The 15,650-nt window shown below is 29.3% G+C and overlaps 1 protein-coding gene across 1 annotated transcript in view; it reads left to right on the forward strand.

Annotated features, from left to right (window-relative positions):
* Window positions 1–15,650, forward strand: part of LOC142326747 (sodium channel protein Nach-like) — a 37,437-nt gene that overhangs the window by 21,209 nt on the left and 578 nt on the right. Inside the window, exons 5-9 of the mRNA XM_075369425.1 lie at window positions 3,487–3,617; window positions 4,476–4,566; window positions 8,070–8,355; window positions 10,438–10,603; window positions 13,920–14,017. Of these exons, the coding sequence (XP_075225540.1) occupies window positions 3,487–3,617; window positions 4,476–4,566; window positions 8,070–8,355; window positions 10,438–10,603; window positions 13,920–14,017 (772 nt within the window). The remainder of the gene's footprint in view (window positions 1–3,486; window positions 3,618–4,475; window positions 4,567–8,069; window positions 8,356–10,437; window positions 10,604–13,919; window positions 14,018–15,650) is intronic.

A 15,650-nucleotide genomic window follows, 5' to 3' on the forward strand; every position in this document is an offset into this window, starting at 1 on the left:
TTTATCTGATATATTAGACAGCCTTTCATCAACCACATTTGATATTTCTAATCTTAATCTTATTCGTAATATATTTCTAGCAGATTCCAAGTTCAACGTAGCAAATAAATTGACATACTGATTGGATCTCAATTCTATTTGAGTCCTTATCTTGTCTGGGAAATTCATTCAAAATTCCAGATATTCTATTATTCAGGAGACTAAATTAGGATATATACTTAGTTATTGCCTTCCTAATAACGGTAAGGGTAACAATACTGTCGCATCTTTTCTTGTTCGTAACACTCATCATAAAAGGCTCTCAACTATACTCGAGAATTTTTGGAAAATTGAAGAAATTAATACTGATGCATCAATTAATGAAACATCTACATGTGAAAAATATTTTCAATACAACACTACTCGAAATAATCAAGGCAAATTTGTCGTGTCGCATTACCACGCAAAGATAGTAACATTCAACAAGATGATTGTTTACGCCGTTTAGCGTAAAGTTTTTGTTATTTTCAATGAATTCCAAGCTAGAGTTGGGTCCTGTTGTTTTGTTACACGATTGTTAAATTTACTTTGTTTCGTACTTTTGGGCTTGTCATTTATACCTGTTTTATTATTTGTCCTATTGTTATTGTAATTAACTTTATAATTTACTTCTGCAACTTGTTGATCGCCGAGATTAATTCTTTGCTACTTATGCACTGTATTCATCATACTTCTCGTAAATTAACCTAAAGCAAATTACTCCTGATGTGTTGGTATGTTTTAGGACTTTGTGATTTTTGTATTTCAAGAATGCTTATCTATCAAAATAAACTCCATTTATATTATTACTTATTTTAATGTGATAATATTATAATTAATGTTTTCTAAGCTAATGAAATCTGTTCATTGCTAATCTTCATAGTACAGTATATGTTTAGTAGTGCAACTGTTTTCCAGCTCCACTCTATTGATGTTATATTAAGTATCTAATTTGAAAATAAGGTGTTTTATATTCTCCTGTTTTCAGGCTTTGTTACATTGTGTATTTAAAAAATGTTTATTCATGTATTTTTGCATTTAACATCATTGTTCATTTGTCGATTCAGCTGATATGTTAAGCATTATTAAGTTATGTTAATTTCATAATTTCCTTTTATGTTTTAAGGTTATGATTATAACATAAGTTAATTTGTTACACTTTCAATAAAGTCCAATTTCTTTTGGCAAATACTAGCTGTGTGTTTTTTGTTAACTTTACCCAAAAATGATTATTTTGTTAATACTAAAAATAGATTCTTATCTTTAGAAAGAAAACTAATCAACAATGCCAACCTTAAAAAGGACTACAGCACTTTCATTCAGGAATATTTATAATTAGGTCACTTGTCAAACAGATCAAATGTGTGCTATTTACCCCATCATCCACTATTCAAGCCTTCTAGTCTAACCACTAAAACTCGAGTTGTCTTTGACGGTTCAGCTAAAACCACTAATGGCCTATTCCTCAACGATACTTTAATAGTCGGACCTGTAGTCCAACAAGACCTATTTTCCATATTGTTTAGATTTAGAATCCTTAATTACGTCATTACATCTGGGATAGCTAAAATGTATCGTCTAGTATTAGTTAACCCTGGTGATTCCAATCTACAACGTATTTTCTAGATGATAGGTGATTCTCTAGATCAAGAAATAAAACACTTCGCATTACTAACCGTAACGTCTGGGATCGCTTGTGCACCATATTTAGCTACTAGAAGTCTAATTCAAATAGGTAATGAAAATGAGAATGAGAATGATTTTCCACAAGCCTCAAAGGCCATTCGAAATTATTTTTATGTTGATCTCATAACAAGTTCAGATAATTTAAATGAAGTTATTCAACTGAAAATTGATATTTCTAAATTATTACAACAATATGGTTTTCCACTCCATTATGTGTTTTGAAGATTGTGTCTATCGTTTGATAATCATGACTTTATCCGCCATTAGCTGAAGTCTTTCATGTGTACATTCCAAGAGCAGGTTAAGTGATTTCTTATCATTAAGCGTTTCGGTAAGCAAGTCTCTTTCGAACTATTCATGAATATGTTCTTTACTCCATCATGTTTATTACTACTGTATTCGTATGCTTTCTTTCTTATTCCTGTTTAGCCTCCGGTAACTACCGTTTAGATAATTCTTCAGAGGATGATATGTATGAGCGTAAATGAAGTGTAGTCTTGTACATTCTCAGTTCGACCATTCCTGAGATGTGTGGTTAATTGAAACCCAACCACCAAAGAACACCGGTATCCACGATCTTGTATTCAAATCGGTGTAAAAATAACTGGACTTAGTAGGACGCTGTAACTCTCGACTTCCAAATCAGCTGATTTGGGAAGACGCGTTCACCACTAGACCAACCCGGTGGGTTTTCGTATGCTACTAAAATAAAATCCAACGCGTTTTCAACAGTAGGAAATAATTCAGGTTCGCTTATATCCAGCCTGATTTTTTCAATTTCCGTACGTTGACGCTATCGTCCAAACCAGTTCCAAGTTTACCTCATCCGGTAAACGCATTATTTTACAGTCTACATTTATTTGGAAGAGTAAGCTACCTACACTAATCATGTGAAGGATTTGTTGATTTAAAGCCTTAACACAAATTAAGCGGAACGCATTTATAAGCGATTCATCTAAAGCCGCTTCGTTTTTCGCCTCAGTATAACCGCCACCGCTATCAACTTCTATACTCCTTGTTTCCGTATAACATTTATTTGACGTACACTCCAAAACGAGGTTAAATCTAATTGAACCTGTCTTTTTAATTGAATCCATCGGCAGATGTTTTATATTCTCCCTTATATTGTCAAGAACGGTAACAACATCTTGTTTATAGGTAATGAGATTTTTATAAATATGTATTTCTGAGTTATCTTTTTGAGTAGCTCTTCTACGTGACTGTTTAATTTCGAATCATACAGCTCTAATCTAGTTTTTTTGCTAAGGAATGTATCAAGTAGTAGTATGCGTATAAACTTTATGATTGCCTACTGTTATCATAAGACAATGGCTGAAACTCAAATACGATAATGTATCAGCCACGGTATTGTAACAACCCTCACCATTCGGTGACGATTCTGATTATGTCACAGCATAGCAATGCAGCTGGCTCCAAGGGTTGCCTCCAGCAGCTGTAGCTGTCAGTAAGACATATAACCCGTAGTCATAATACCGTATTTTTACAATATATATCATTGTGTAGTAGTAGCAGCAGCAGCATCCAGGTTCACACCTGGAGCACAGATCACACCCAAAATAAGTATGAAGGGTAAAATCTTGAGAATATGTACTAAGTTAGGACCAGGACACGTCCATTCGTGTGCTAACTCCAAAACAGGCCAGTTCCCTCAGATCAACCCAGGACCAGTTATTAGCACACTTGGAGGTAAATTCTGTGCCAAAAGCGGTTACTTGTATCTATTTATAAGGTCTAAGTAAAAAGAATTTTTTTAATTTACAGATAAGAACTACATGTGATGAAATGTTTGGGTTGTGTGAATGGGGTGGTAAACGTTTTAATTGCTGTGAGCACTTTCGTCCAATAGAAACAGAATTTGGTATTTGTTACACTTTATCCCCAAAATATGAAGAGTAAGTATGTAAATATCTATAAGTAAATTTACTTGATTTATCTTATGCTGATAGAACAAAAAATAATCAATTGAACGTGCAAGTTCCTTATTTTTAAAAATCAGTTAGATGTAAAGCATTAATATAAAAGTATTTTTTTTTTTTAAATCAATGACAAATTATAACAAATATTTTCATAGGATCAAGTACTGAAATATCAGTTTTTTCTTGTTGTTTTTAAAGGTGGAATAAATGCAGACATATCAGAAATTCATTTGCGTTTATGTTATATGTAATTCAAAAAGTAAAAATTTTCACACATTGTTAATGAATTATTAGATGAGTATATTAAATTAGAGAATAAGGTAATTTATTATGAATTCAATTCTGCCATGTTCATTGACAAGTGAAAAAAAAAACATATTTTGGTATAAAATAAAATCAAACATGATAAAATACTTAACCTTTTCCTGAAGAAAGGAAGACAAGGATTTTGCCTACATGTAGCCACTAAGTATCACTGAGTAAAAATATTTTACATTAATTTCAGGAAGAGAAATATTATATATATATGTATTTTTAATTCTGAATGAATTTGACCAGTCTTTCAATACAACTGAGAAAATGTAAATATAATTTCAAGCAACTGGATGAATCATTAAGTAAATGAATACATGGATGAAAGAAACGCATGCCACTATATACTTTTTGAATAATTAGAGAATCTTTTAAAGAAGATTTTTTAGAAAAAAAATTAAATGAACTTAAAAGAAGAAATATATATAATAACATAAATTTAATTTTATAAAATTTCTAAATCTAAACATAAAATTATACTTGTACATGTTTTATTTATAATTTCTGCTCACATATTTTCAGAAGGAAACCCAAAAATGATTCTCTAAATATGATATCAAATAGTAAATATGGCCTGGCTTCACTATACCTTGAATTGAAAGTCATGGCAAAGGTACGCATTATTTGACCATTAAATTTTTGTAAAGTCAGCATGAGTGTTGTATGTGTATCTGTGTCCAGCCTCATTCTTTGTTTTACATTTTGTGTGTAGTTTATGACTCCTTAAAAAAGCAAAATAAAAATTATTTAAACTTCTATAAAAATAAACTTTTGGAAGAGTCTGTTTTAAATATGCTTCATGTGTTTTCTAAAGCATAGCTTCATGGCACTGCTATAGTTCAGAAAGAGGCACTGTTAGTAATGACACATAACAAAATGATGAAAGAATCTATATTTATGTGTTTAAATAATGTGTATGAAAAGTGTTGTGTTTGTTAATTTAAAATACTCTTTTTGTCAAATTTTGTCTGCTTGTAAATTCCTCCTTTGCAGCTAATTGTAAAACTGTTGTATTATGATTAATATCTCTGTATGTATTTCTTCTATATATATCTGCAGATTGGTTCTGCAATGTGATAAGTTACTTTTATTTGTAAGTAAATGTGTCCAGTTCAATTTAGTTTGCAGATTAAACTTTAGTTTGCACCCCTGGGTCAGTGTACTTATTGATTTGTACTTTGTTAGTACGCCATGTAATTTGAATCTTTGGATTTTTTTTAATGTATTTTGAAAGCTAATTCTTTCCTAAAAATTTAAGCAATTTTGTGCGAATGGTTACTGATATGTGTTTTATTGTATATTATTGGTTATTAGGTATGTTTATAATCTTCTATATTTTATATAACATGTATGTCTAAGTGTGAGTGTGTACCATTAACATATGGTTGGTGTTATGTTGTATTAAGTACTTCATTAAAGTTATTAGCTGATACAGGCGCGCGCACATGTGTGTTAAGTTCCTAAGAGAGCTTTTGTATACCTATTTGGCAATATGGTTTTTCAATTCAGGTCAATTTACTTGGCATGATCACATAGCATGCCTTGAACAAGAAATTTATTTAAAATTACTTATTTTCTTAATCAATAATGAGAGCATAAATAATATTTATTCATTTTAACATCAAAATGACAGAAGTAAAATTTTCTTCTAAAATAATAAAAATATAAATTAAAATTACCTTGCACTAAAATATTAACATTTTTAAGTTTTTTCCTTATTATAAAATACCTTAGTCGTTTCCAAGCCATAAATTGTTACTTTTACACAATTATTTTACATTAACCTACTTGTATTTGTTTATAATTTGATACTTAATTCAAAACTTTTTTGAATTTATTTAGACAGCAATAAAAAAATCCTTTTGATCTATTGTAAGGTCAAAAGGACTTCTACTAGTTAAGTACTTACATACTTTTTGTTTGAATAAGGAATTATTTCACACTGTTAAAAGTAACACACACTATAAAAAGATAATCAGAATTTAACAATATCACTATCAGTTTAAGAGATAGATGGTAAGAATGACTACAGACACAAAAATATTTACTGTGTGTTCTTCGTAGTCCTACTGTTACTCTCATATCTCTTTAAGTAGGCAACAATTATAATTAGAGGTAAAATAATTAAAATTTAACTTATGCAAATTTCTCATTAATTATTAAAAACCCCCATTTTACTGAAGTTTGACGTATTAGATCTTATACATCAAGACTAAGAATAATTGAATGCACCTTCTTGTGAACATTATGTTGAATAAAAAATATTGGTTTTGTTCATATTGACAGTTTTCTATTATTTTTCCATTAACTTTATTGTGTGCTCTACAGTCATAATGCTCATTACAATTTTCATTTTATGTAAGAATTTATAAACAATTTATATTGGTGAATAATTTAACAGGTTTTCTATTTAAAAATGGAAACTTTTGAAATTATAAAACTGAACCGATCTTATAAATAAAACATTTTCAGTTGCAACTGTCTTCAGTAACTGGTGCAGCTGTTCACAGCCTGATAACTGATGTCATTGCTGCTGGTTTTTTAACAGACAGAGAGATGTATTTAGAATTTTATTGAAAAGTATGCTTGATATGAATTGTGTTAATCCGTTTAGTATACCGTGGAATTGTCTTTATCCATGTCCTCACGTTCCCTCGCCAAATATTGTCTCACCCGTTTGGAGTTTTTTCACTGTTGGTAACTTTTCTTCTTAAGTATAGGCACATTTACACACTTTCACATTAAGTAAGGATAACACACAAAAAAATCACACTTCTTGGCAATAAAATATTGTCACTTGCAAAAATTAAAATAAACACAGAACTAAGTCACAGCAGTTTAAATGCGTTCACTTCAAATTCACTCAATACGACAATGGTTTCATATATAAACAAGTTTCACATGTTTAGCGTATGGGAAGCCTCTTCTTCTTACAATTCCAACAATATTTTGGTCATCCCTTGCTGTAAGGGTTGGTCATATCAAAAATCGTTTCAAACAAAATTTTTAAGTAAGGAAGCTATGATTTTTTTGTCCTTGAAACTTCATTTTTTCCACCCCTTGGTCTCTATCCAAAGAATAGTAGGAACTTTAAACGAATTCGATATTTTACTTAATAAGAAAGTTATATTATCTTGTTTTTTTTTTTAAAAAGTCCCCCATTTCCATCCCCATGGTCTGATTTTGCCCATTAGCGAACTCAACTGAGATTTTTGGTTGTTATATTTTATGTATCAATTTGAAAGTGATTGGCGGAAAATTACGGCAGTTATTGTATCCACAAGAAAGTGAAATATAAAAATGAATGTTTGTTTGTTTGTCCCGTTTGCGTTCCTATACCGTTCATCCAATTGCAATGAAGTTTTCATGAACTGTTGTGTGCACGCCCGTGAAGGTTTCTGAATTAGTTTGAACCTGCTAGGTGGCGCGGGGATTGAGATATTTAAACAAATTTATTTATGGTTCGATTTGGCTCATCTTCAAAATTTATATAAGTTACATGAAAAGAAATATTTAAAAAAAAAAATGGACCTGCTAGGGTCGAGATATTTTGAAAAATTGTATTTATGTTTCGATTTGGCTCATATTCAGAATATATATTAGTTATGTGAAAAGAAATATTTTTGCAAAAAATGGAAATAGGAAAGTTAAATTTTGTGAAGTTCCATAATGTTCAGTTTTTTTATGCTTTATCAAACTTTCATTTGTATTCATTTAGTCTACATATATACTCAAATCTAGCAATGATGAAGAAGCATTGCTTGGTCAGCTAGTGTATATATATATATATATATATATATATATATATATATACATTTTCTTAATCAGTGGATCCTGAAATCAACTCCAAAATAGGTGTCCGCAATTCTTTAATATAATAATAAATCTTATTAATTTATTGTTTTTTTTTAAATTCAAATAAACATAAATGTTATACAGGAATATGATATGAGTATGTAAATTTTATTATATTCAATATTGGTAAATTGTGGTTAATATTTTTGTAGGCAGTATTATACAACCCTCTCACCATATCTGATAAATATGAAATTATAATATCATCTGATAATATGAAATTTAAAAGCATACTAAATAAATGTTCTTTATTTGTTTTAGATTTACATGCATTCAGAGAGTGATATACCATATTACAACACATTGACAACAGATATTTTAGATGCACCACCAAATATTAAAAAAAAATTCACTATATCAGTTACGGCTATTGAAAATGAAAATGAAGTACATCATTTAAGTGTAAAACAAAGAAAATGTCGTTTTCCTTCTGAAAACTATTTGCAAGTGACTAATGAATATAGTTACAGTGCTTGTATAACCGAATGTAGAAAAAATGAACAACTTAGATTGTGCAATTGTACATCCCACCTTATGCCAAATACAAGTAAGATTTTACTTTATTGAAATTTGATTAGATTTTAAGTATCTCATAATATCTTTGAATGCAAATTATTGGCTCTTAGAGTGTGAACATTTTTTTATTGATCAGTCTTTTGTTATAATTTTATGATGGAACTAACTATTTGGCAGACTTCCGTGCCAATGTTGTCTCACAATATTGCCTTGCATTTCTTAATCCAATTCCTTTCTTCAATCATCGTTTATATTGTCAGCTTGAATTTATGTAAAAAAAAAATGATATTATCATTAAAAACTGTAATGATTAGATATTATGGCTGATTTAAATTGAAACTAGGATGGTCCTACATTACCAACACATCCCTTATCCTAAACCTAAACCCAGCCAAGATTGTATATATTCTTGTGGATAATTGAATGGATGTTAAATATTAATTTTTCTGAACTTCCATATATTTTCCTGTATAGATAGTATGAATAAGAGTTGATAATACTTCTCCAGGATTAAAATTTTCCCTGTCTTTAAATAACAATTATCAGAGCTCTCTTGGGCTTCTTTATGATTACTGTTGTGCGATATATAATGATAGAATAAATATAACTTCAAAGGAGAAAAGAGCTTTCAATTATGCAGTGGATTTCAATCTCATTATTTAAACCAATGAATATATAATTCCTTTTTAAAAAAAAATCTTAATTGGCTGAAACTTGAGGATAGTAAACAGCTATTTCACCAACACTGACTTATAAAATACTAATAAAACATTTTTGTTCATTTTATCTAAGTATAAAAACTGTATATTTGTTTGTTTACAATAATAAAAAAAGATATGCTTTTCCATATTTATGTATTACAAATTTCTAAGTCCTATACACATTTTGTAATATGTTTTTTCCTTCTATTTGGAATTTTCAATCAGCAACATGTTATTTTTTCCTCAATCTACATTCTAAAAGTCTTTAGAGTTTATCTTTAAGTTTCTTTATTAAACTCAGTAGTTGGATAAGGAAATATGTATGTTATTTTTTCATAACAATTTGTATTTAATACAACAGGTAAGTTATAGAGTATATAAGAAAATGTAATATAAAATCAACAAAATAAAAAATTCCTATTGCTAGTTGTACCACATATTTTTGTCATAAACTCCTTTCTATTAATGAATAACAATATTTGAGTTGGTGATTGGTTTTACTTCTTTTGATTTCTTAAGAATCACAGTATTCTTTGGGAGAATGTATTTTCTTTGTAACACCAGAACACTATGAATTTAAATCTTTTCTTTTGAAAAGAAAGGAATTCAACACTGCTGTGCTTAGACGTTATACTTCAATAAGGATCTTGTATGCATTTGATTCTCAAAGACTGACATTTAATATTTTTCATGGTTAATGTTTTATTTTATTAAATGTGACATGGGTTGTGTCCAATAAAAAAATTAAACCTTTCCTTTATTACTCAAGGAATCTATATTTTGTTACACATCTATCAGCTGTTAATTTTCCTTAATAATGGAAAAACGGAAATTGTTGAAACAAGAAATCTGTTAATTGTTTCTATCAGCTCTGAAATGCTTGGAATGATTTGAGTTTTTGCAAGTGGACAGCACTTCTGAGACCTATTGGTAATTATCATATTTATCCTAATAATGTTGAATGACAAAACTGTAAGAGACTGATGGCAACCAACACAAAGACTTCAATTGAGCTGTTGAGAAAAATTTTTTTTACCATTCCATATAGATGAACATAAAGATTTCCATTGAGGTAAAATTTTTTTAGCACTGCACACAGCAGTCAATGACTACCACTAAGGGTAAGGTCTGGCTAACTACCTAATGCTTTTTAAACTAACAAGGAACTCACAGGTGGGGTTTAATAGCTGGAAAGCTGGGTACCCTGATACTAGAATTTTGCTATGTGGATTTTTGAAGTTGTTGCAGTATGATAAGCATGTGACATATGTAATAAAGTCATTTTATCTTTACTATTACTTTTTTCTTGAACAATTCACTGCAAGTATTATATGTCAAGAATGATAATAATTAGTAATATATGCAAATAATAACTTGTATTATTTTTGTTTTTCAATGGATTGTCTTCTTAGATTCTCATCTACATTGTGGCATTAAAGGTATAATTTGTTTAAATGACCATTATGCTAATTTGGCTGGACCAAAGACAAAATGGAGCATGAAAACAGGTTTGAGTTGCAGCTGTTTACCTGGATGTGATGAACCTGAGTTCAACATTGTTACTACTGCAGGTTTTGGGTAAATTTAAACAGTTTAAAATATTTATAATTACTCTTATTTGACAATATAGTTGATAAACTGAAGGCTTATTTTATTTACATGATACTAATTTGCTAACAGCTAGTGATCTATTTTCTATTTTTTTTTGTGTTCTACCACTTTTTTCAGAAAAATAACTAATGCACATTTCTAGTGAGAAAAAAGGGGAAATTTGAATCCAAATATCTAATGTTTCTCAATTATAAGGGTGAAATCCAAATCCAGATATTTATTATTTTTTGACTGATATTCTAGATCAAAATATTCATGGTCATTCTAGACCATGCGCAAATCCCAAATAATATTTTTCAGAAATCTTATTGGTTTGTTGAATATTTTCATAGCTTGTTTTCTATAAATTTTATGGAAATAATTTTACAGAATGATTTTGTCTGTCTGTGCACTTCATTAGTCAGAATTTCAATATCATGAATTTATAAATTTAATTTTTCCACTTAAATTATTGAAAACTGCTGCCAAAAAAAATTTATAACTTGTTGAATTCATTAAGCAGTACGACAAAAAACATAATTAATAGAAATTGTTCTTCTAAATGTCTTTATATTTTTATTAAATAAAAATTAGTTTTTGTTATGTTATATATTTTAAATCTGCATAATGCTACATTTTTCATGGATTTATGCATTACAGTGTTTAAGAGAAGAAATTGACCATGGCTGAATGTACATAAAAAAATATATATATATAAACTGCTCATTTTATTGTCAATCTGACACTTTTTCAAATAATTAAAAAAATAACATATCTTTAAATTTTAATCAACTTATGTGGGAGAGTTGGCCAGGAGTCCTGAACTCTCGTAGACCAACAAGTTTTTCTGTATTCTTGAAGACTGAATGATTTTGTAAAATAATGGTGGGCAATAGAATTCCAACTACCTATATTTAGGTTTTTATTGACTTTCTGAAGTAAGAAGCTTTAAAAAGAAAGATCCTAGAATCTCGTTAACTGTGATATTAAGTTTTAATTAAATCACAGTTAATCAAAAGCCATTGGAGATCCTGAACCTCTTGTACTAGTGAAATTAAAGGTTTTCTAATTGTCCTTAAGACAGCTTTAATTTGAGAAAAAGATTTAAATAATTTTCCTTCTGTTAACTGATAAAGCTGGAAATCTCAATAATAGAAACTTTACAAAGAACTAGAACCTAATGTTTTTTTGACATTAAATTTTTCACTAGTTCCTGAGGAAAAATGCATTGTAAAACATAGACCAAGTAAAGCAATACTTAATTTTTTAAATGTAGGGGTGTGCTGATCTAGAGTGAATGGGGATTAATGACTTCAAACTCTGAAGGGACTATTTGTTTTTTACTTATACACGAAGTAAGAAACACTTTATTTTTAAAGGACTGGCTTGAATATTACATTAATATTTTTTGTCACTTAAGGGGGAAGTATAAATAACATGTGACATAAGGATCTGAATCTATTAGTTTTTAGTTGCTGAAGATAGTAATAATTTTGGAGAGGATGGCTTAAATACTGCACTTTTTTCTTTATCAATTTAATGGCTAAAGTACAATTTGTCGTGAACCACTTTTATACCATTAAGTTTTTTTTCCTCGGAAAGGAGAACACTATTTTGATAATGAATAACTTGATTATGGCAGTATTTTTATTTGTTAATTTAGGGAAATAGGATGCCTGGATGGCTCGAATAACTTTTGAGATAATTAGGATTTTTACTTATCCTTAATGTAAGAAAACATTTTCAAAATGAATAATTTAAGTATTACAACCTTTTAGTTTTCAAAAATAAGTTAAGATTACTGGAGTTTGAATTCTTAACAAATCTCCCCTGATAACTCATTCTTAGATAAAAAAGATTCTATATTCAATGTGTAATAAACAATCTTCTCATAATTAGATGTTATAAATTAATTATCATATTATTTGGAAGAAGTATTGAAGGGAGATAAATGGGGGACATTTCTATACAGCCTGCCAATTGGTAAGATCTTTTAAACTAGTTAAGGAATTTTTCATATCAGTTCATGAGGTAATTCTTAACTAATAAAAAATAATTAATATTTATGCAATATTACATTTACTTCTACAAAAACATATTTGTACTAGTTTAGTAATAATAAACTACATGTCAGTAGTGGTCATGATTTCAAGAATGACTAGGAATGAAGGCAATAATGAGGGAAGAATGAAGGAATAATAAAATGTAGTAAATTGTAATTACAATATTTTTCATAAAGGATTTTCTAAAAAAAACTTTTTTTAATTTGTTATTTTAGAATTTTGTGCATTTTTAATTTGTTAGATTCAAAAGTTAACATCAATGACTATTTTATATTTTGTCATTATAGCTTGAATTTATCAATAAAAACTATTTACATATTGCATTCATATCTATACAACATGTAGAACGTTTTGAGTTTGATGTCTAATGAAGAATATAGGGATTAGACATTTATCTGATGTGTTTTCTGGTTACAAAACTTTAAAAAAGATTAATACTGTTGCAACCTTTTTGAGTAACAAAATTCATATCCTTGATTTTTATTGTGTTTAATTCTTTAATTGAAGGATAGACTTTTTACAGATTTTTTACTGTTACAGAAAATGGCATATATTTTCTAATAAAAACTTCTATTCCTTGGGACCAAAAACAGTCTCAATAGAGCATTATAAGAGTAGCTGGAGTACTCTAGTCACTTGGATTTGTTTTAAATCACAAATTCCCTGCAATCTGACCATTTCCCCCTTGATATAATCTCCCTTCCTAATTCCTGATTCTACCCCTTACAACCTAATTCCTGATTCTACCCCTTACAAATACATGAAGTTTTCTTTTAATAAATATCCATAAAATAAAATCCCTCCAAACTCGAGGGCCTTGCTTGTGGCTGTGATGGTAATCATTAATGACACTGACATCCTGACCCCCTACTGCCAGTGTCATTCAGTAGTGACTAAAGGGCATTGACAGTAGGGTTCTATATTTCTGAAATATCTTGTAATTCTATTAGGATATAAAGTAAGGATGAAAATTTTAACAATGTATTTAACAGAAGCCACATTTAATAAACTGGTTCCTGTAGATCAATGATGTATGTAATTCATTAGGTGGAAGTGCATTATTCACTTCTGCCTAAAGTGAATAATGTTAGCATGTAATGATAACATTACACAAACATCACTTAACACATTATGTTAGATGACTAATATTGTATAAATGAAACAAAAAAGTTATAGTATGGAATTTGCAATGTAATGAGTAAAGGGATAAATCAAGCATTGTGTTATGTTCTTGTTAATAGGGTTGAATCTAATCTGTCAAAAATAGAGATTGTCATGGACAGGTTGCCAAGCGAAAGATACAAAAGGAATGTTGTACGTGGTCGACTGGATTTAGTAGGTAAGATAAATTAATGGCAAAAGTAAATTACTTTCAACATTAATTTCTCATAAGCTTATTTTATTCCGATCTGTTACAGTTTTTAAATTATATTTAAATAGCTAAAATTAGTTGAAAATAAATAATTTGTAAATAAAAATTTATTTTTTTAACTTACGTATATCAATACTGTCTGGAACTGGTCAGTATGCCAAATTAAAATTTTTTAACAAACAAAAGCATGCAGGTAATGGCTAACACAGTTGTCACAAATAAGAATATAAAAATAATATTTAAACACTAAAAAAAAAAGCCAAAATAACTTCTTAAAATATATTTTAGAATACTGTACCAAAATAATGAAAACCAGACTGCTTATTCAATTTTCAATATGTAAACCCTGCTATGGTACTTATAATATTTAATTTACCAACAGTGCCATTAGCAAAGATGGTGATTCTGAGCAGAAAGCCTTCCTTATTTTACAATTTGCTAATGTGAATCTGTAATTACAATTCAATATGCATTCTGTAGAAAGTTTAATCAGGATTTTCTAAGTGACAATAATACTTGTCGATGGCATAATCAGATTGAAACAACCAGATGTCTATATAAAGGGAACTGTATAGGATGACCAAAAGTGTCTGAAGAAAATGTTGAATTTGTAAGGAAGTCTTTCTTGCTTAGTTATAAAAAATCTATTAGAAAGGTCACCTGCAAAGTAGCAATGCCAGTGTGGAATGTTTTAAGAAAATGCTTACATTACAGCCAGTACAGGATTTGAATCCTACCAACTAAGTTTGTACATTTTTCACAATCAAAATGTTGCAGCATGAACAACAACTTTCTTGATTGTATTGTTAACACACATAATATCCGTATCTGGTGGTTAGAAAATTTCCATGAACTTATAATGTGAAAGGGACTCTCCACAGTTATACTTTTTCTGTGATATCCTAACAGCATGGTTGAATGATGTTTTCCCAACCGCTTGATTGGTCAACAGGGACCTGATAACATTGAACATACCTTTTGACACTGTACTTGAATTAACAGTAAATTATGCGTAATGATTGTATTTCCTTCAGCTTTGGATATAGATGAAAATCACAAGGAGCTGGGTCAAGGTTGGATTCTTTCTTTAAAGCATTGTTTTAATGTAATGTTCAGATTTTATTGCTGTTCAACAACACATTTAAAATTAAAAAAAAAAACCCCTCAAAATGATCTTTCCAACAAAAACCTACCTTTGAATTTTATCGGGTGAGGTAATCCCTTATGGTGGTATTCCATGGCTGTTTTTGTTTTAGGGTCATAATAATAAACCCAAGATTTTATAAACTGTAATGATTTTCTTAGGAAGTCCTTATTTTTAATCTTGACAGATAAATGCAAAGTTTGCATCTGGCACAAACTTGTGGAATGTAAGAATAATGTAGCCCACTCTCTCCTTAGAAATTGCTAAGTCAACAGAAATTTATTATTTTTTTATGAATTTTTGAGGATAATTCTTCAATACGAGATTGATTAAGCCAATCATTTGCAGTCCATTTCTCCATCTTTGAAGTCCCTTACTGTACTCAAATTATCATTAATATCTATAATTGTCTGTGAATTGGAGGAACGTCTTTCACATTAAGAAATTCAGTAATAG

The sequence above is a fragment of the Lycorma delicatula genome, chromosome 6 (genome assembly GCF_047948215.1).
Source record: "Lycorma delicatula isolate Av1 chromosome 6, ASM4794821v1, whole genome shotgun sequence".
Lineage (NCBI taxonomy): Eukaryota > Metazoa > Arthropoda > Insecta > Hemiptera > Fulgoridae > Lycorma > Lycorma delicatula.